At 25.6% G+C, this 18,669-nt stretch overlaps 3 protein-coding genes and 1 long non-coding RNA gene across 13 annotated transcripts; 3 read left to right on the top strand and 1 right to left on the bottom strand.

The window, feature by feature from the left end:
* Positions 1 to 437: 437 nt before the first annotated feature.
* LOC122856575 (coronin-1C-A) lies at positions 438 to 4,839 on the top strand. 6 transcript variants are annotated; one of them, XM_044158266.1, is made up of 5 exons: positions 507 to 734; positions 842 to 1,071; positions 2,379 to 2,584; positions 2,670 to 3,791; positions 3,858 to 4,839. In XM_044158266.1, the coding sequence occupies exons 3-5, from the start codon at positions 2,387 to 2,389 to the stop codon at positions 4,062 to 4,064; spliced, it is 1,527 nt and encodes a 508-aa protein (XP_044014201.1). In that variant the 5' UTR covers positions 507 to 734; positions 842 to 1,071; positions 2,379 to 2,386; the 3' UTR covers positions 4,065 to 4,839. The 6 variants fall into 6 exon arrangements, with proteins under 6 accessions (XP_044014198.1, XP_044014201.1, XP_044014199.1 ...); XM_044158264.1 differs by having other exon boundaries at positions 509 to 692; positions 981 to 1,071; positions 3,858 to 4,509; XM_044158265.1 differs by having other exon boundaries at positions 518 to 692; positions 3,858 to 4,838.
* A 2,106-nt stretch (positions 4,840 to 6,945) lies between these two features.
* Positions 6,946 to 11,376, top strand: LOC122856572 (carnitine O-palmitoyltransferase 1, liver isoform). 5 transcript variants are annotated; one of them, XM_044158254.1, is made up of 9 exons: positions 6,979 to 7,363; positions 7,789 to 7,970; positions 8,045 to 8,181; positions 8,273 to 9,293; positions 9,390 to 9,523; positions 9,627 to 9,692; positions 9,851 to 9,913; positions 10,080 to 10,191; positions 10,286 to 11,370. In XM_044158254.1, exons 2-9 carry the CDS (start codon positions 7,830 to 7,832, stop codon positions 11,030 to 11,032), a joined length of 2,421 nt encoding a protein of 806 aa, XP_044014189.1. In that variant the 5' UTR covers positions 6,979 to 7,363; positions 7,789 to 7,829; the 3' UTR covers positions 11,033 to 11,370. The 5 variants fall into 5 exon arrangements, with proteins under 5 accessions (XP_044014192.1, XP_044014189.1, XP_044014191.1 ...); XM_044158255.1 differs by lacking the exon at positions 6,979 to 7,363 and adding an exon at positions 7,415 to 7,531; XM_044158257.1 differs by lacking the exon at positions 9,627 to 9,692 and having other exon boundaries at positions 6,946 to 7,363; positions 10,286 to 11,376.
* Positions 11,377 to 12,237: 861 nt separating this feature from the next.
* On the top strand, positions 12,238 to 15,419 carry LOC122856573 (major facilitator superfamily domain-containing protein 6-like). The gene is made up of 9 exons (XM_044158260.1): positions 12,238 to 12,421; positions 12,505 to 12,875; positions 12,946 to 13,110; positions 13,181 to 13,472; positions 13,557 to 13,750; positions 13,827 to 14,149; positions 14,220 to 14,395; positions 14,477 to 14,644; positions 14,858 to 15,419. Exons 1-9 carry the CDS (start codon positions 12,352 to 12,354, stop codon positions 14,926 to 14,928), a joined length of 1,830 nt encoding a protein of 609 aa, XP_044014195.1. The 5' UTR covers positions 12,238 to 12,351; the 3' UTR covers positions 14,929 to 15,419.
* On the bottom strand, positions 15,373 to 16,321 carry LOC122856574. Its single transcript, XR_006374149.1, has 4 exons — positions 16,007 to 16,321; positions 15,634 to 15,860; positions 15,499 to 15,569; positions 15,373 to 15,411 (listed from the first exon to the last, which is right to left on the bottom strand). It is a non-coding gene; the product is annotated as an uncharacterized LOC122856574 (long non-coding RNA).
* Between the last annotated feature and the right edge of the window lie 2,348 nt (positions 16,322 to 18,669).

Below are 18,669 nucleotides of genomic sequence, written 5' to 3'. Positions count from 1 at the left end.
AAAATTTACGGTCAACCTTTGAAAATATTAGGGCATCATATTGTTGTCAATGCAAGAATGCAAGAGTTTAAATCAAAAAGGGTATCATATTGGAAAATCTATAATTCAATTTTTATATATATATATGCCTATACCTATATATACATAATATAATATTGATGATGATGATGATTTGTTATAATCTTATTGTTATTGAGGAAAATTTTATGATGATATATTATAAATTTGGAGTTTAATCAATGACAATAATTTAATATATGATATACAGAAATAAATATACATATATATATAAAATTTAAAAGATGTACATTATAAAAGGGGTATGCATTGCCAAATAAGGACCTTCAATAAGGCTTCCGGTTTTTAATAACGATACTGGCGCCCCAATGCGGTCAATTTAACTGCATCATCATCTTAAAAATTGTTAAAAATCATCAACATCATCAACAGCAACATGATGATTAAACATCATCATCAAAAACATGCTCCCTAAAAAATTAAATTTCAGTCATACTGATGCTACCAGGTCGAGCTTTGTAAGTCGCGGCTTGGATGCGTTGCGTTTAAAATTAAATTAAATAAATCGGAACGACTGTGTTGTGCGTGTGTGCACGCTTGTGACTTTCTTCTTCTTCTTCTTTTTATTTTTTTCTATTTATTTTTTGTCTTTTTCTTGTTCGTGTTACAAGTTTGTTAGTTGCCAAAAATACGAGATGAACGAAACACGAAAAATTGTTCGTCAATCTCAATAATAATATATATTATATTTTCATTTTATTTATTTATTTATTTATATTTATTATTTATTAACTAATTTATTTATTTATTTGAATTTTCATAGTTTTCTAATAATAATTATACAAGCATCAATATAATTAGATGAATAAATAAATAAATCAATCATCACAAGACTAACTATATTAATATTAATATTATATTATCAAATGATTTTTCTGACATTATTATATACCTATGTATAGTATAATAATTAGGTATTTGTGAGTTAATTTGGATATAACAAAAAATTATCAATTTTTACATTGAGGATCATAATATAATAACTGACATTAGGTAAGATGATGCATCCATCTATTTTTTAATTTTACCTAATTCATATAATTTTATTCACGGCAAAATAAAAATAATTCAAAAGTCTTAACATGCAGACATATACTACACGCTTTCTTTTTTTATTTTTATAAATATAATTTTTTTTTTTTTTTTGTCATATGATTCACTGAGTGTGGAACCGTGTGAAATATTTTTGTTTTTTTTTTTTTTTATAATATATAATACCGCATGGAATATCTTATCTATGGAATAATAATTTAATTATTGTGACAACTAAACTATTTATTAACATAAAAAAATATAAAAATTTAAAACAATAAGCCGCATGTACCTGTTTTTTATTTCTCTCTCTCTTTTCTATCTGTAAATATATATGCGTGTGTGTGTGTGTGTGCTTGTGCGTTAGTGTGCGAGAAAATCAGTAAATTATTTTTTTTTTCATTTTTTTTCCCTGTTTTTTACATTACTCATCTGCTATATGTATGGTATGCTGCTGAAATTTTAGTCAGCGTGCATTACTAATACTTGCTATCTTTATGTACTTATAGAATATAATTTTATGCACAAGTACATATAGGTAGATAGATAAATTGATAGACAAATAGTTGTCTATAAATTAATATTTTATTACATATAGTTGAATTGTTGTTGTTGTTGTTGTTATTGTTGTTGTTTTTGTTGTGTTGTTGTGTGTGTTTTTTTTTTAAATATTATATGTTTAAAGTGGTGAGTGTGTATAATTAATTATTATAATTTTCATGATTAGTTGTTAAATTTTACTCCACAATAATAATTTGTTATTGATGCTGTATGTATCATATCTTATCATATATATATATAGGTATATATAACATAACACCAATTGCGATCGCGTGGGGCATAACATAAGGGGCAATAAGAGACAATTTTACTTGGCTATTTATAAAATACACAAAATATATATATAAAAACGAGGGGATGATCACCATCATCATCATCATCATCATCATCCACGCGACGCCCACGCCGCAAGTGGCCACGTAACAATTATTATTTATTATCAAAAATTATTTTATTAAATTTTACATACTTACAAGTATAATTTATAATTTATAAATTACCTATAAATTATAATCGGTCATGTTGTACTTGTGCGTGTTTTATCATTCACTTACCTAGCTATCATGTATAGGTATATTATTGTTGTTGTTGTTTTTATTATTGGTGATGATGGTGATGATTTAACAACAAAATAACATTGTTTATAAATTTTCAGGTTACAAAACAACAAGCTTTATTTGATTGATTAATTAATTAATTAATTACAGGTGCAAGCATGTCGTTTCGTGTTGTACGTAGCAGTAAATTTCGTCACGTTTATGGTACTGCATTAAAACGTGAACAATGCTATGATAATATTAGAGTTTCAAAATCATCTTGGGACTCTACATTTTGTGCTGTTAATCCAAAGTTTTTGGCAATTATTGTTGAATCTGCTGGTGGTGGTGCTTTTATTGTTTTACCTCACAACAAGGTAATGATTATTTAATTAATTAATTAATTTTCATTTTCATTTTCATTCATTATTATTGATATTTAAATTTTTATTATATCTATAGGTTGGAAGAATATCACCTGATCATCCACTTGTTGGTGGACATAAAGGACCAGTATTAGATATTGCATGGTGTCCACATAATGATAATGTTATTGCATCTGGTTCAGAGGATTGTGTTGTTAAAGTATGGCAAATACCAGATAGTGGAATATCAAGAACATTAACTGAGCCTGTTGTTGATTTACAATTACATCAACGTCGTGTTGGTCTTGTGTTATGGCATCCAACAGCATTAAATGTATTATTAACTGCTGGTTCTGATAATTTAGTTATAATATGGAATGTTGGTACTGGTGAGCCACTTGTTAAAATGAATTGTCATCCAGATATTGTATATTCAGCATGTTGGAATTGGGATGGTTCACGTCTTGTAACAACATGTAAAGATAAAAAAATACGTATTATTGATCCACGTTGTGGTAAAATACTTGAAGAAGATATTGCACATGAAGGAACTAAAGCAACAAGAGCAATATATTTACGTGGTGGTTTAATATTTACAACGGGTTTTAGTAAAATGTCTGAACGTCAATATTCATTACGTGCACCAGATATGTTGGGTGAGCCAATTGTCATGGTTGAACTTGATACAAGTAATGGTGTTATGTTTCCATTATATGATCCTGATACAAGTCTTGTTTATTTATGTGGTAAAGGTGATTCAGTTATACGTTATTTTGAAATAACACCAGAACCACCATTTGTACATTATATTAATACATTTCAAACACCAGATCCACAAAGAGGCATAGGTATTATGCCAAAACGTGGTTGTGATGTTAATAGCTGTGAAATCAGTAGATTTTATCGTTTAAATAATTCTGGTTTTTGTCAAGTTGTATCAATGACTGTACCACGTAAATCTGAATTATTTCAAGAAGATTTATATCCAGATACACCTGGTGATACTGCTGCAATATCTGCTGAAGAATGGATAAATGGTACTGATGCTGAACCATTATTAATATCATTAAGAGATGGTTATCAACCAACTACCTCCAAAAATAATCAACTTAAAGTTATTAAAAAAGCCAATGTACTTGGTAAAGGTGCCAAAGTTGGAGCAAATGCCGCACAAAATTCTTCATCATCATCATTATCATTACAAAATTCTACAATATCGGTAAATTTTTAATTTTTTTTCTATTTAATTATCATATTTATTTATTTATTTATTTATTTTTATTAGGAGGATATTATTAAAGAATTTGCTGAAGAAATAAGAAAACTTAAAGCTGTTATTGTTAAACACGAGGGAAGAATTCGTGTTCTTGAATCAGCTGTTGCATTACAAATGAAAGAAGAAGAAGAAAAAGTTAAAAATAATGACAAAGTTGAAACAACAACAACAACAACAACAACTGACAAAGAATTTTTTGCTTCCGATGAAGTTTAATTATTTTATAATATTGTTTTTGTTGTTTATTATTACTATTATTATTATTATTATTTTCTTTTTTAAAATAATATAAAACAAAAAACGAAACCTCTCTCTCTCTCTTAGGACAATACATATATAAATACAATTGAGATGGAAGACAAATGTATTTTTTATATAATAATCTACTATATATAACATGACAAAACAAAAAAATTTTAATATAAAAAATGACAATAATAATAAAAATAATAATAGTGATAATATTATAATGAAGAAAAAGAAAAAAAAAAATTTGTGTAAATACTAGAATAACACTTGTTGCTTTTAATATTTCAAATGGTAAAAAAAATTTTTTGCTACGATCTTTGTTATTTATTGTATTTGTTTAATCAAATTCATTGACGGTGCCTTTACATAGCTTTTTATTGCTATGTATCACAAGTATATATGTAATATTTTTATATTATATATCATATCAAATAACACAATACAACAATTTTTATTATCAATTTTAGTATCTTTTGATTTTTAATGTAAATCAATTTATTAACCATTATTTCTTACTATTATTATTATTATTATTATTATTAACAAGCCAATGTTTAAAAATTAAAGAAAGAAAAATAAAAAAAAAGTATTTTATTGTAAAAAAACAAAAACAACAAAAAAAAAAAAAAAAAAAAAGAAAAACCATATTTTACCACACTCGTTATATCATAACACCAGTGAAACAAATATATATTATTATATCGCTATATATATTAATAAATAAAAAAAATAACAAAGATTATTCATAACTTTTTTCATTTCCTTTTTTTTTTACTATCATATTAATATGAATTCAATGATGATATTTAAATTGTAGCGGCAAGTGACTATACATTTTATTTTTTTTTTTCTCTCTCTCTCTCTCTCTCTTTCTCTCTTGAATAGATTCACTTACTATATTAAAGAGAGAAAAAGAGAAAAAAAAACACATGTAAATTATTAAGAAAGAAAGAAAGAAGATAGAATAAAAAAAAAAAAAACCATCAGCGCCATATTTCATTTTTATTATGTATTCGCCACTGCACCATGTGTGTGTGTGTGTGTGTGTAACAACAGCTTTTGAAAAAAAAAAAAATATTGCTGATTGTAAATTGTAATTTGTATACTGGATATTATACGACGAAACACGCGATAAATAAAAACATCAAGTTATTGGCAGTTATCATATTGGCAATAGCCTCAAGTAGATAGAGATTATTATTATTATTATAATTACAAGGTACGTATGTTAATTTCAATATTATGTATTAATCAAGTTGAATTTTTTTCACACATAATATACATAGAAATTGGTAGAAATACAATACATATGTACATAGGTTAGTACCTTTGTTGCCTTAATTATTGCATTGATTTATTTATTTGTTTTTTTTTTTTAAATTAATTTTCATATTTAATTTCATAATTGAATCAATTAAAAAAAAAAAACTTTGTTTGATTTTACCTATATATACCTATACATATATTTATTTATTTAAAAAATGACGACATCAAATTGAATTTAATATTATTTCAAGTTATCTACACATGAATCAATTTTCTTCTTTTTTTTTTTTTAAAGATAACAGACACAAGGACATGTCGACAATATTGCTTGATACAATACAATAATCATTTCATTTATAAATATGTGTATGAGTCACAAATATATGCTACATATTGACAAGCTGATATGATTATTTATTTTTATTTTTTTGTTTTTTCAGTAATTATTGGAAGTAATAACAACAACGACAAATTGTATACAAAAAATGAATAAGCAACAACATTATGCATATGAGGCATCACCACCTCCAATTGGTTTCAATGCACAACAACAACAACCACCACCACCATCATATTCAGCTGCTGTTGGATCAAGTGGTTAATATACTTAATTATTAACTATATACATTTCTTTCTTTTGGTTTTTATAATATTAATAATAATAATAATAATTTTTTTTTAGGTGTTATTATTGTTCATCAAGCAGCTTTTGGTCCAGAATCACAAAGAATGACTTGTCCTCATTGTCGTGCTGATGTATCAACAAGAGTTGAAAATGAATCAAATAGTAAAACTCACTTGTTTGCACTTTTATGCTGTGTTTTGGGGTAAGATGTTTAAGATAATATATATTATTTTAATTATTTGTAATTCAATCAACAATTGATGATTTCAGTTGCATGCCTTGTGCCATTTGCCCTTATTGCATCGACACATGTTTGGTCAAGAAACATTTTTGTCCAGCTTGTAATGCTTATCTTGGTCAATATGACAATTGATAATACATGTTTAATGACAACAAAAAAAAATATGCATTTCTAAATTTAATAACAAGATTTGCTTTGATTATCTTGCCATTTTTTTTTTCTCTTTGAAAAATGTAATTTTCAAAATTTCTTTATATTTTTTATATGAAATATTATTATCATTATTATATAACTGTAAAAAGAAAAATGCCATGTGTATAAAATTAAATAAAAAAATATTTTTTCTAATATTTATATATTATTATTATTAATAATACATATAAAAAAAAAAAAAAAAAAAGTTGTAATAAAATAAAAGCTTGTAAGCAACTTTGATTTTATAATATTCTCTCAGTTGTGATAGATAATAATAAATAAACAAATAATTAAACTCAAGTCTCTGTATATTTATATTGAAGCCATTTTTAAATTATTTAACGAGCAATACCGAGACTACACGAAATAAATCGAAGATACAATAAACTTTGCACGTCTTGTTGTAAATGTTTTTTACTTGAAAGTAAATGCAAGTAAATGGGTTAACCTTAACATATAATATAATATAATATCAATGCATATACATATATCCTACATTATTGCAATGTAATTTAGTATGCATACATGTGTATGTGTGTGTAGCAGTGTGTAGTACTGTGTACATTGAGCTCTATCATCATCATCATCGTCGTCGTCGTCGTCGTCGACACAAGTTCAAAATATTGCAAAATATGTTGTCTATTTACAAATTTCAAATTACAATTTAGTAGACAGTAGTAGTTGTTGTTACGTTAAATCGTATACTCTTGATTTACTTTTTTATATTGTATTTTTCAATGAAAATTATAAATTTATAAATTATTTTATTTATAATTTTTTTTTAAAAATACCTATAAATAAATATTTTTATTTTGTTTGTTGGATAAAAAATAAATAAAAAAGTGTGTTTCAATTTTGAGTGTTTAATCAAAAAAAAAAGAAAAAAACTGATAATTAATTGTAAAATAAAATAAAAAAAATAATCAACATCATCATCAGGTAATTAAGCAATCACGTAATTGTAACATTTCAATTGCAAATTTGTACTACAAATAAATGGTAGTTGTGCATATTTTGCTTGGGTCCAAAGTCCAGTATTTATATCTGTTCATGACGCTAACACAAGATTCAACGCATTGTCCTTTTTTTTATATGTGCTGGCTATAGGTATTTTATTAATACTCGTTTTTTTTTTTAATCATTTTTTTTTCCTTTCAACTTTAATATACCTATACTTGAAGAATTTTAATATTAATTTTATTATTTGTTTATACTTGTATGTACATATTATATTGTCCTATATAGGTATATTTGGCTTTCACCAGCAACAAGTCTTGTTAAGACTTGAGATATTATATATTAACCGTTAACTTGAATTTATTTACTTTCAATAATGTGTGTGTTTTTTTTTTTTTGTTTTTCAGAATAATAAAATTTAATTATTTATTAAATATAGAAAAAAACAATGGCAGAGGCTCATTCTGCTGTTGCATTTAGTTTTTCAATAACTCACGAAGGCTGGGATGTTAATTTTGATAGAGAAGTGTTACATCTTGTTTGGCAATCTGGACTGAGATCATGGAAAAAAAGATTTTTTAGATTTCATGCAAGTCATTTATTTTTAATTTTTAATAAAATAAAAAAAAACATATAGGTATTAATAATATTTATTATCAACAGAATAATTTACAAACTGGAGTTTATCCAGCATCATTAAATAGTCTTTGGCTAACAATTGGCATTGTTAGTGCAATACATTTTGCTGGTTTCAAAGTTCCGTATGACCTAGTCGGCAAGGTCGAGCCATATTTATCTGGGTAAAATTATTATTATTATTATTATTATTATTGATAGATAGATAAATAAATAGATACATAACATAATAAATTGTTTGTTTGTTTAATTTAGATCATCAATACCAGCACATTTTGCTGGCTCAGTTATTGTCAGTATATTATTATGGCTCATGACAATATATTTATTACGTTATTGTTTAAAAGGTTTATTTATGTATAAAGGTTGGATTTATGAATCAAGAACAAAGGGTAGTTCAGCATCTTTGAAAACAAAAATTTGGCTATGTTTAGTTAAATTATTATCAGGTTGGAATAAACCAATGTTGTACAGTTATCAAGGTTCATTACCACGTTTACCATTACCAAGTGTTGATGATACAATGAGACGTTATTTAACAAGTGTTAGACCTCTACTTGATGATGATAATTTTAAAAGAATGGAAAATTTAGCAAATGAATTTAAAAATGGTATTGGTATTAAATTACAACGTTATTTAATATTAAAATCATGGTGGTCAACAAATTATGTATCTGATTGGTGGGAAGAATATGTTTATTTACGTGGTAGATCACCAATAATGGTTAATTCAAATTTTTATGGTATTGATGCAATATTAATGCATCCAACAAATATACAATCAGCACGTGCTGCAAATATAATACATAGTTGTTTACAATATCGTAAATTAATTGAAAGACAAGAACTTGAACCAATTATGTTACAAGGTATTGTACCACTTTGTTCATGGCAATATGAACGATTATTTAATACAACAAGAATACCTGGTATTGAAACAGATAAATTAGTACATTGGAATGATTCAAAACATATTATTGTTTATCACAAGGGTTGTTATTATAAAGTACTTGTTTATATGAAAAATAGAATATTAACACCATGTGAAATTGAACATCAAATAATGTATATACTTGAAAATAATTCATCATCATCATCATCAATACCAGCTGATGGTGAAGAAAAATTGGCAGCATTAACAGCAAATAATCGTACAGTATGGGCAAATGCAAGAACTTGTTATTTTTCAAAAGGTATTAATAAACAAAGTCTTGATGCTATTGAAAAATCAGCATTTGTTGTTGTACTTGATGATTATCCATATGAATATGATGCAGTAAATATACATTTATTTTAATTAATTATATTTATTTTTTAAAGGTTGATGTTTTTTTATTTTTATATTAAAATTTTAAATGTTATTGTTTTTTAGGCATGTCCAGAAAAACTTGATCAGTATGGTAGAAATTTATTGCATGGAAAAGGATATGACAGATGGTTTGATAAATCATTTAATTTATGTATTGGTACAAATGGACGAATTGGATTTAATGCTGAACATTCATGGCAAGTATTTTATATTATTATTGTTTATCATAATATGTGAAACATGAATACTCGAAAATTATTAAATAAAATAAAATAAAATAAAATAAAATAAAATGAGCAGGGCAGATGCAGCTGTGATGTCACATTTATGGGAATATATATTTTCTCAAGATTTAGCCAACAATGTGTAAGAATTAATTGAAATGAACAAAAAAAAAAAAAAAAAAATGATAACAACTGTTAATAATAATAGTAATAATATCATCATCATCATCGTCATTATCATTGTTTTTCATATTTCTATTTTATATAATTATAATAATAATACTTGATAATAATTAATAGGGCTGATGCGCCTGTGATGGGAGCCTTGTGGGAATTCCTTATTGGTACTGATGTTGTGGATGGGTAAATTAATAATTTCTTTTCTCAATACATATCTCTATTATTTTATTTTGACTTTTCTTGCTTTTTAATAATTCATTCATATTAGTCATTTTATTGTATAACATAATATAATACATGTAATTATTTCATATATATACCTATATGTATATTTTTTTTAATGAAAAAGATACAAGGAAAATGGTCATACATTAGGTAATATGGAAATTACACTAACTCCTACACGTCTTCAATGGGATTTATCAAAAAAATGTATTGAAACAATTCAAGATTCAGCAATGGTAATAATTTTTATTTATTTATTTATTTATTTATTTATGGTAAATTTAAATGGAAAAATTAATAATTTAATTTAATTGTAATTTAATAATATAGCTGGCTAATGAATTGGTTAATGATGTTGATTTACGTATATATGTACATGATAAATATGGAAAAGGATTTATGAAAACTTGTTCAATGTCACCAGATGCATATATACAAATGGCATTGCAATTGGCATATTATCGTGATGCTGGAAAATTTAGTTTAACATATGAAGCATCAATGACACGACTTTATAGAGAAGGTAGAACTGAAACAGTTAGACCATGTACAATTGAATCAACAGCATGGGTTAAATCAATGCAAGATTCATCATTGAGCATTGAAGATAAATATAATTTAATGAAAGCTGCTGTTGATAAACATCAACGTGGCTATCAAGATGCCATGTGTGGTAAAGGAATTGATAGACATTTATTTTGTTTATATGTTGTATCAAAATATCTTGAAGTTGATTCACCATTTTTAAAACAAGTTTTAAGTGAACCATGGCGTTTATCAACATCACAAACACCACATGGACAAACATCAAAATTGGATCTTAAAAAATATCCAAATTGTATATCTGCTGGTGGTGGTTTTGGACCAGTTGCTGATGATGGATATGGTGTATCATATATTATTGCTGGTGAAAATCTTTTATTTTTTCATATATCAAGTAAAAAAAAATCACCAGCAACTGATTCACATAAATTTTCATTACAAATTGAAAAAGCTCTAGATGACATAAAAAATCTCATGATTTCATATCAAAAAATTATGAAAAATAAAAAAAATAATAATAATACAACTACGTAATTTTAAATAATTTTTTTTTTTTTTTTGTTGATTTTACACACAAAATATGGCACAATTATTATTATTATTATTATTATTTTATTATAGGTATATCTAGAAAAAATTATATTTCTTAAAAATTTTTATAAATGATGATTTATTTGTTTTTAATTATTATTATTATTATTATATAATTTAATATTGTCAAGTTTGTGCAACTCATCAATGCAAAATATTATTATTATTATTAGATAGTAACTTTGGAAAAAGAAAATATATTTACACAAGTACATGTATATTATTATTATTATTATATTAAAAATTAATATTTTGAAAAATAAATTTGTTTATTTTTTCAATACCTATTTATTTGTTTTTTTATTATCTTTGTGTCGATATTTATTTGACAAAATAACATTACGCAATGTTGATGACAAAAATCTTTTATTGACAGTTTCCTTGGGTTTTACCCAGCCACTTGGACCCATTGTTTCAGCTCTTCTTGAACCATTTTTTGCTTCTTCAATGAGGGCTTCAACTGCAAGTCTTTTTTTTTTTTTTTAAATTTCAATTAATAAAATTGTCCTATTTATGTGTTGTACCTATAATAAATAATAATAATAATAATATGTATTACCTGTTTAATGTTTCTTCGTCCATAACATATATGTATGTTAAAATAACCTGATTTACCTATATAATTATTATTAATTATCTTCAACAAACAATTACTTGATAATATAATATTTAACAATCAATCGTACTTAGGCATAACTAAATTTAAATACCGAAATGAAAACTGTCATTTTTTTCCATGTGTGTGTGTGTGTGTGTGTTGTTGATAAAAAAAAAATAACAAATTGGTTGGCATGCATTGACATGTGTCGTGTGTGGTGTCTGGTTTTTCGTGTTTAATATATCTAAATATGATGATTATTAATATTATTATAATATTTAATTAAAATATGTGATGTGTGGTCACTTGTGGTCATGTGAGTAACCGGTCAGTCACTAAAATTTATATTGATTACTGGCTAAATTGTATCATCAATATTTTATTTTGTAATAAATAAAAAAAAAAAAAAAAAGACGTAAGTATGTCTGTTAATTTTGAAGCAATAACAATTGTTTATATTATTATTATTATATTTAATGAAATAAAAAAATAAAATCAACACGTGGTATACTAACCTCTTTTTATTTTTTCAATATTAAATAATTATAAATTACCTATAATAATGTAACAATCAACCTATTTTTACTTGACAGATTACACACACTCAGAGAGAGAGAGAAACAAAATTATTTATACATAGAGGTATATTGTTAATAATTGTGATATGCTGTGCAATAATAATATTGACAAGGACTTGGTGCCTATTAAAGCACATTATTTTTTATATTCAGCAGGTTAGTTGTAGCTATATACCTATATTAAAATAATTTAATTTTATATATATTTACATGTTTTATTTACTTTGCAAAAAAAAAAGGTACTGGACCACTTGTTGTATTTCTTCCATTGATTGCAAAACAATTGGGATTTTCTGGTATACTTGTTGGAGGAATATATTTTATATTACCAATATCGGGTCTTGTTGCCAAGCCATTATTTGGTATATTGGCTGATCGTTTTAAACTACATAAAATACTATTTATTGTTTTTCAAGCAATTTTGTCTGTTGCATTTTTGTCATTTTATTTTATACCTGAAATACCAATAATACCAAATGTCAATACAACACTCAGTTGCAATGATTATGAATTGTTTATCAAAGTATGTCCACCAAATGGTGAATATTTAAAAGAAACAACAACACATGATGATCATGATGATGATTATAATAAAATTGGTCAATTGCAAGTAAGTTTATCATGATTTTTTTTTTTTTCATTTTTCTCTGTTTAATATTATTATTATTATTATTTACTAGTTATCATGTGATGGCTCATCAAAAATTAATAATGAATTGTGTAATGGTTGGAAAGAAAATGAGTATTGTTCACATGTAAATGAAACTAAAAATTTATCATCATCATCATCATCAACATCATCGTTTAATTTTATTGGAAAATTCAACATGTCTAAAAATTTACTGGTAAAATATTAAAATTCATTATTTTATTTGTAACTTTAGGTAAATAATATGTAATTATTAATTATTATAGGTGAAAAAATGCTTGGCAATTAAATTGGATAATATTTTCATGTCAACTAAAAAAATAAATAATGAAATCAATTGGAAAATTCCCAAATGCAATACATTTATCGAGACAATGTGCAATGCAAGCTTGACAAATGTAACAACTATCAAACAAATGCTTATTGCATCAAATAATAATAACAATAATGATGCTATTAATTATCAATTTTATTTATTTTTGTGGGCAGCATTAATCAGCTGGATTGGAATGGCAGTTGTTGTTGTGATTGCTGATGCAATTTGTTTAGATATACTTGGTATGTATAAATTTTAATTTCAATTTTAATTTTATCAATATATACCAATAATTTTGTATTGTTTTTTTTTTTTTTTCTTCTTAGGTGAAAATAAAAGAGATTGTTATGGAAATCAAAAATTATGGAGTTCAATTGGTTTTGGAGTATTTGGTATTGTTTCTGGTTTCTTAGTTGATTTACTAAGTAATGATTCATATCACAAAGATTATTCATGTATTTTTTATGGCATGTTGATTACAATGATATTGGATATGATTGTATCAACAAGACTCAACAAGGTAAATTGATATTTAATTTGCCAATATTTTATATTTATTATTTATTTTATTTAATTATTTATTAATATTATTTTAGAAATCAAATGATCCAACTGTTACAAATGATCCTTCTATTTTATGGGAATTTGGTTCAATTATAAAAGAGACACGTATTATTGTATTTGGATTTTGGTGTATTGGTGCTGGTATGTGTACTGGTGTTGTTTGGAATTTTTTACTTTGGCATACTACAAATCTTATGTTAAATGATTTAACTTGGATAACTACATTATTAAGTTTAATGACTGGAATTCAATGTTTTATTGGTGAAGTACCATTTAATTTTTATTCTGGTATTTTATTGAAAAAACTTGGTCACATGAATTGTATGAGTCTTATACTTTTGGTTTATGCGATAAGGTAATATATTTCAATTATATTTTAATTATATTAATATGATTATCATCATCATCATCATTTTTTATGACAGATTTATGGCATACAGTTTAATTGAAAATGCTTGGATATATTTAATTATTGAAATTCTTCATGGTCCAACAACTGGTTTAACTTGGCCAGTTATGGTTATGTATGGTGATAAAATTGCACCACCTGGTATACGTGCTACAATGCAAGGTTTTATTGGTGCAATATTTGAAGGAGTTGGTATGTATTGGTTTTTTTTTTTATTCATTAATCATTAATGATAATGTTAATGATAATTGATTTTTTTTTTGTTTTTTTTAGGTGTTGCAACAGGTAGTTTAATTGGTGGTTTTTTAATGGAAAATTATGGTGGTATTATATTATTTAAAGTATTTTCAATTGGTGCACTTGTGTGGCTAAGTATTTATTGGATGCTACAATTACTTTTACGTCAAATGAAATCATATCCCCTTCAACAGGGTCACAGTCGTAAGTAATTATTATGTTATCAACTAAATTGCCACAAGTTGTATTATACATATTAGTATTTTATCATTGTCATTATGAACAAATCAATTTATATACAAAATATTTTAATAAAATTTAATTAAATGATAATGATGATAAGTATGTATATTTTTTTTTTTTCTTTCGTATCTATATCATATAAGTATATGATTAAATAATTGAAATTTTTTACAGACTTGGCAAGCTATGCCACACCAAGTGATGCTATTATCATGTCAATGAGTCAAGAACTTGAAACTTATTAGTATTATTATTATTATTATTATTATTATTTTAGTTAATTTTTTTAATATCAATTATCCAAAGATGAACAAATTCATTGTACAGTCAACGCAAATTACAATAAAATATTATTTTTATTATTCCAGATAGGTGCATGTATTGTTTTTTTTATTTTTTAATTGGATAGTAAATCAAATAAATTAAATAAATATAAATCTTTATTATTTTCATTAATTATAATATGTAAAAAATATACTTTGGGGAGAGATTATTATTATTATTATTATTATAAACACTCATATTATATGTAAATACAAAAGCAGTATCTATTAAATCTAAGGAATAATATTCAAAACCAACATCATCATATTAAATTATAAAAAAAATATTCTATCTTTTGTTGATAATTACTCTCTTTATCATTATTATTATTATTATTATTATCAGTACTAATACTGTATTATATCATTAAATTTTTGACTTTCTTGTTTATCATTATATCCTTTCTAAAAAAAAAAAAAAACAATAATTATATGTATAGAAAAATTAAAAATCAATAGATGTATCAAGTTATTATTTGTTATTTAATGTACCTATGATGTAGCTTGTCTTAGTGCTCTGTCACCAGCTCAATTAATTATTGTAATTTATTACCTTGCTAAATCTAATATAATAAATACATATTATTATTTAAATTAACAACAAGATATTTTAACAAGTAGATATACCTCCAAGCATGATAAAGTTGTCAATTTAGTAATTAGCAGCAAGAGATGAGGATGAGCTGGACTGTACTACTAGACTGTGCTGGACCAACAAGCACATATAATTATAATATAATAATATAATTTCTTAATATTTTGGCTATTAATTTTTTTGGTAACGACAAACATTTGTTATTGATAATCTGCACATAAAATTTATTAAGCAGCTGGATACTTGGTTCTGCTTGGCTCTATAAACAACAAGACATATAAATTATTAATTATACTTTTTTTACTTGTTGAATTGTTTAAATATTGTCTGTAAAATAAGTAATATAATTTATAGGTATTAGTTTAACAACAAATTAAATGATTTAATTATTAATAACAACAATACCTGTACATGTAGATAAAAATTTATTTTATTTATTTATACATAATAACATGTTGTAGGTATATACAAAAGTATGTATTTTGTAATATATTTCATGTACAAATTAATTAATTGTTTATTTATTTATTTATTAATAATTGTGGTTGCTTGAAAAAATTCAAGACATAACACATGGAATTGGTTTGTTGTGAAAAAATTTGACAGATTCTTGTACTGTTGTTATTATTTGGTGTTTTTCACGGGGTCAACTGTCCATCTAACGGCTTTGGTGGACAACAATCTCTTGTACTATTGTTATTATTTGGTGTTTTTCACGGGGTCGGCTGTCCACCTAACGGCCTTGGTAGACAACAATCTTGTTAATAATTTTTATTTAATTAATTAATAAATGAAGGAATAGTTTAATTAAAAATCTTTTTAAATAACAATGTTTAGAATTGATTTATTTATATGAGGAAATTATGGGGAGTTGAATTATTTAACAAAATGTATATGTCAATTTTAGGATTTTGAATGGTTTAGTTTTTTGGATTTGCCGTTGGGGCAGCACCTTACGGACAAGGCCTCGTGGCAAGAAAATATTGTATAATTGAATTGTTTTTAGTAAATTAATTAATTGTTTATAAAATAATCTATTCTGATGATAATTTGCGTAATTTGATAGAGAATTTAATGCCGTTTGAATCATAATTTTAGGATGGATATTGAGGAAGCTATGAGAATTTGAAAATCATGTATGGGTATACTGTATGGCTAGGATGATGTTTGATATTACAAGTTATTTTGGATTAATTAAAAAATGGAATAAATAAATAATAGCGATAATGATTGGATGCGGATTAAAAAAAGAAAGTTAATGATGTTTGATAGGTATTTTTAGGATTAATATTAAGCGGGTTATTGGGATTCATAAAATTGTACTTTTCTCACAAGTTGTCAAGTTGCATGACGTTTAATATATAAGGACCAAAATGTCATCACTAACGGGGGATCCCCCCGTATACCACAGTGACGTGACTGAAGTATACAACATAGTATTTAGGCCAAATGCTATCTTGTATCCTTTAGTTGGTACACGTAAGCATAGTAGAGTTCTTTGTTTAGTTTGTTGTTTAAAGTAGTTTAATTTGATTTGATTGGCTTACTGTGGTATACTTCAGTCATCGAGTGGTCGACGCCTGCAGCCCCGTGTGGTTGGTTGGTTGGGGCTGTGGGCGTCTAAGGGTATTAATAAACCAATACCCGGCGCAAAGCGCTGAAAAAATCTGTGCTCGGTCGGTAACTTATCATTGACATAAAAAAAGTAGAGATCTTGAAAAATAAATTCAAAATATAAATAGTTTCAAGTATATCCGTAAGAGCAGTCAATTCCGGAATTTGAAATTCTCAAAATAAATTCAAATAAATAAAATCAATGATTCTAAATGCAACAACAACAGCAGCTAATTCCGGCATTCAATATTCTCTTTATAAATGGGAATTTGGACTTAGGCAAAAATTTGGAAGGTAGGTGCTATATATAGAGGAAAAAAAATTTTTTTTTTTGCGTACAAGTACTTGGTTTTTTACGGGGATCATTTTTAGACATACTTTATATTTACATGGGTTTATGGACTTGGACAAAATTTTGGAAGGTAGGTGCTATATATAGATAGAGAAAAAATTCTTTATAGCTTATAAATACTTGGCTGCTTGCGTGGTTTATTTTTCAACATACTGATACTTAGTTCATACAGGCTAGGACTTGTAATATTTTTTAGTAGATAGTTTATATATATATTTTTTATTATACTTAAGACATGTGTAATATAAATACTTTCTTTATCAGTGTTGGACTAGCATGTTTCTATCTCGAAGACTATATTTTCGTAAGTTATTTTATTGTTTGTTCACAAATGTATTGAAACAATCATATAGTTATTTGAAGATAAAATTTATTACTACAGTTATCATTGAGTATATAGTATATATGATTTTTATGTTGGTGATGTCGGTAACAATGTCAAAAGTTTTTATTGCAGTTTTGAACAGCTCGTGAAACTTATCGCAGGGAAGTCGGTAATGTAAGGAATCTGCAATATCATCAGTTGGTAAACTTAGGAAATCTGTGTCCAGTGACAGTTTCGGGGAGGCGATCAAAAATGCAATAAAGGGTACATCGGTAATCCTAACAAAGGGTCAAAAATTTTTATTGAAGTTTTGAACAGCTCGTAAAACTTACGACGCGGTCGGTAAAGTAGGTATCTACATTATCATCAGTTGGTATTATAGGAATCTGTGTGGTAAGTTTTGGGAGTCGATCAAAAATGCAATAAAAATTTTTGTGTCGGTAATGAAGGGTCAAAAATTTTTATTGAAGTTTTGGACGACTCTGTCAATACATCGCGGTCGATGTAGATCTCTGCATTACTACATCAGATGGTAATATAGAGATATCTGTGTCGGTAAGTTTTGGAGAGTCGTTCAAAATCTTTCAATAAAATTTTTTTCCTTAGCTACATCTTTTCCTTAGCTACATCCCTTAGCTACATCTTTTCGCTACATCTTAGCTACATCTTTTCAGCTTTCCTTAGCTACATCTCTTTTCCTTAGCTACATCTTTTCATAGCTACACATCTTTTCACTTAGCTACATCTTTTCCTTTCTTGCTACATCTTTTCATAGCT

The sequence above is a fragment of the Aphidius gifuensis genome, linkage group LG5, assembly GCF_014905175.1.
Source record: "Aphidius gifuensis isolate YNYX2018 linkage group LG5, ASM1490517v1, whole genome shotgun sequence".
Lineage (NCBI taxonomy): Eukaryota > Metazoa > Arthropoda > Insecta > Hymenoptera > Braconidae > Aphidius > Aphidius gifuensis.
This window is presented reverse-complemented; position numbering and strand designations above follow the sequence as displayed.